The following is a 3,282-nucleotide window of genomic DNA, read 5'->3' as shown; positions in this document are numbered from 1 at the left end:
GGCTATATAAATAAAATTGAATTGAATATTAATAGATTCAGGCTATTAATGATAATTAATATCATTGATGTAATCAAATTTCAAAGCATCCACAACAGATAAATTATATTAATCTGTAACAATAATGTAATATTCTCATTGAAAACAAAAAGACTGCAGATTGTTTTCAAAGAATTATGATGATACAAAAAGTAATAAGTAAATCTTCTTCATTTGCTAATGAAGTAAAAATCTCAATATTCTCATTAAAAAGACAATTAGTACAGATTGTATTTATCAAAGAATTATAAAAATACAAAAAGTACTAAGTAAATCATCTTCATTAGTTAAAAACAATCAAAATATTCTAATAAAAATACAATGTGTGCAGATTGTATTCATTCATGTATTCAAAAAATGATTATAATAACAAAAAATTAGATGAAAAGTAAAAGATCAGGAATTTGAGCAGAATCGGAGCTACACCACAGCTTAGGAACAAGTTGAAGGCCACGTAATCGTTCTTCATTGCTGTGACTGACCGACTGTGGAGGTCTCATTTCAATTTAAAATGTGCTCAAATTCTGCAAACTTGTTCTGTTAAAACTCAAGAGAACGGATTAAAATGTTGCAGTTCATGATAATGTTTACAAGAGTTTTATTTAAATGTGATTCTGCCATAAATGCTTGAAAGAATCTGAATGTTTCTGATGGTACTTCTGTCTGTAAAATAAATCATCTGTGGAATTGATGGATTTTGTTTCTTACTCAATACTATCGAACCGTGAGAGAACTGTATCGATGCATCCTTCGTTCCAATCAGATGCCAGCTCTCCTCCAGCTGCCTCAGAACCAGGAGAGGTCCAAACCCTCCGAACCATCCGGTCTGGTTCTTCGGTTCTGCTCAGTGACTCTTCACAAGAGAAACTTTCCTCCCAGAATTCATCAGGAGTTGACCGGAAATGTACGTAATAACTTTATTTAAAGCTTGTCCTTCAAACCCTCGTGACGTCACAGAGCTTGTGTTGAACAGCGCAAACGCAGGTGAGCGGTCACGTGCCTTACCTGGCTGGCTCGGTGTGCGCGCGGCGCCGTGACGCACTGGAGCTTCGTAACTCCGGGTTTTTATCGTGACTCGGTCTGACAGGAAAACCCCGCGGACACGCGCGCGCGCGCGGTGGGCGCCTATAAAAGCAGCAGTCCGGCCCCGATGGAAGCCGAACGAGAAGCTGCGGAGCCGCACGGACACGCACACGCGCACCGCCCTGACAGACATGAACGGCTCCACAGGTAGGTGTCCACCTGGGCAGGGGGTTGGGGGGCGGGACCCGCTGACCTGATGCTGACACTCTGACCCCCCAGCTCTGATCCTGCTGCGCGGCTTCCTGTTCGCGGCCGCAGTCACGGCAGCTCCCGGCGCCCCTCCCTCCTTCCGGGAGGCAGTGGAGGGCGCGAGGACTCTGGTGGGGAAGATCCTGGAGGGGGTCCCCCCCGCCTACAGCGCCGCCGTCAGCGCGCAGGTAAGTCTGCTCTGATTGGCTGCGCTCCTTTAGCCCAGGTGACTGACAGAAGCTCCTCTTCAGGGCTTCACTCTGGACCCCCCCGTCCAGAACCTGAACCTCCACCTGCTGACCCTGTCCCTGCACATCCCCGCCCCCCCGGTCCTGAAGCCGGTATCGGAGAACTTCCCCCTGGTAGGTCTGCATGGGGGCAGATTGAGGGTTCTGGTGGGCTCCGGGGTGGGGGTGGGGTGGTTAAGATGGGGGGTTGTTAAAGGGGGCGTGTTTGTGGTCCCTGCAGGACACCTGTGTGAGCCGCATGGCTGGGGGGGTCCAGCTGCACCAGAACCTGCTGGCGGTTCTGTCCGGCAGGCTGTCCGGTTTGGAGGAGCTGAAAGCGGATCTGCGGGACCTGCTGGCCCACATCATGAAGGTACCGCCCACACCTGCAACCACCCCCCCCACCCCACCCCCCACACTCCATGGGTCACCGCTGTTTGTCTTCCAGCTGAAGGAGGCGGCTCTGATCCGAGGCGACGCTTCGGAGCAGAACCGCGGCTCGGACCTGGAGGCCCGGCTCACCGACAGCTACACGGTCCAGGTGGCGGCGCACGCCGTGCTCACGCAGCTGCGCTCCTTCTGCCATGACCTGAGCCGCAGCTTTAGAGCACTCGCCGCCTACAGGCCGCACCTCTGAAGGAAGCCCCGCCCACTTCCAGCCCAGGTAAAGAGGCTGTAGGAAGGATCAGACGAGCTGCAGGAACACGTCCTTATCTCTCCCCGAGACCTGGATCAGATCTGGATCACGCCGCGGTGCCGTTTCAGTGAAGGATTAGCAGCAGGAATGCGGCCGCAGGACAAACACGCCAGAACTTTCCAGGAACAGAAGAAAAGAGCGAGGCTGGAAGTTCTGCAGGTCTGGACCTGCTCCGGACTGCCAGCAGCTCCTTCTGCTGCAGAGGAGGAGGAGCAGAGGATCCAGCACCTCCTGCTCCAGTCCTGCTCCTCCTGCCTGAGCTGCAGAGGAGGAGATGTGGAGCGTCTGCACCTCCTGCTTCATTCCAGCCGTTTTCAGAGGAAAACGTTCCCCAGACCGTAAGCTTTTATTGTGAAAGGGCAGCAGGAACTGCAGCTTCCTGATTTCAGGAGGAGTCTCCTGAACGTCTGCTGGACTGAAACGTTTATCGTCTGATTCTCAAAGACTTTCACTTTGAAACTTTTGTTTACTATTTATAGAAATATTTATCAACTTTATTTATGAAGCTATTATTTATTGATTGATATTTATTGATTATTTATTGACTTTCTGTGTTCAGAGAGGGTGTTTTTCTAGATTAATGACAGTCAGCTTCATGTTCAGATCAAAGTTTATTGTAACCTAGGTGCAAATTGGTTATGCATAAATGTTTTAGTTTCATCGATGTGTTTTGTTTAGTTATAAGTAGCTCTAAAGTTTGAGCAGCACTTGAACGTATCAGCAGGTTCCCCAATCTCTACGTGGGGTATCTAGCTGTTGGGGTATCTAGCTGTTGATCAACGGCCAATCAGGAACGACGTTAGTCAAGCAAGCCCTGCAACGCAGACACTGCTCGCGGCTTTTGGCGCCGTTGGCTTTTCCTTTTGGGCCTCAGAAGGGATGATCCACTGCTGACCGAGCTGAACGTGAGCTGAACACGAGTTGAACACGAGTTAAACACGAGTTAAACATGAGTTGAACACGAGTTGAACACGAGATGAACACGAGATGAACACGAGCTGAACACGAGTTGAACACGAGTTGAACACGAGTTGAACACGAGTTGAA

The 3,282-nt window shown here is 49.6% G+C and overlaps 1 protein-coding gene across 2 annotated transcripts; it reads left to right on the top strand.

Annotated features, from left to right (window-relative positions):
• Window positions 1–801: 801 nt before the first annotated feature.
• LOC112153943 lies at window positions 802–3,282 on the top strand. 2 transcript variants are annotated; one of them, XM_024284419.2, is made up of 6 exons: window positions 802–943; window positions 1,127–1,269; window positions 1,342–1,499; window positions 1,563–1,673; window positions 1,780–1,911; window positions 1,987–3,282. In XM_024284419.2, coding segments are annotated over exons 1-6 (735 nt in total). In that variant the 5' UTR covers window positions 802–941; the 3' UTR covers window positions 2,176–3,282. The 2 variants fall into 2 exon arrangements, with proteins under 2 accessions (XP_024140187.1, XP_036073069.1); XM_036217176.1 differs by lacking the exon at window positions 802–943 and having other exon boundaries at window positions 1,000–1,269.

This window comes from Oryzias melastigma, linkage group LG19, assembly GCF_002922805.2.
Source record: "Oryzias melastigma strain HK-1 linkage group LG19, ASM292280v2, whole genome shotgun sequence".
NCBI classification, from domain to species: Eukaryota; Metazoa; Chordata; class Actinopteri; order Beloniformes; family Adrianichthyidae; genus Oryzias; species Oryzias melastigma.
The sequence above is the reverse complement of the archived record's forward strand: the minus strand, read 5'-3'. Positions and strand labels throughout refer to the sequence as shown.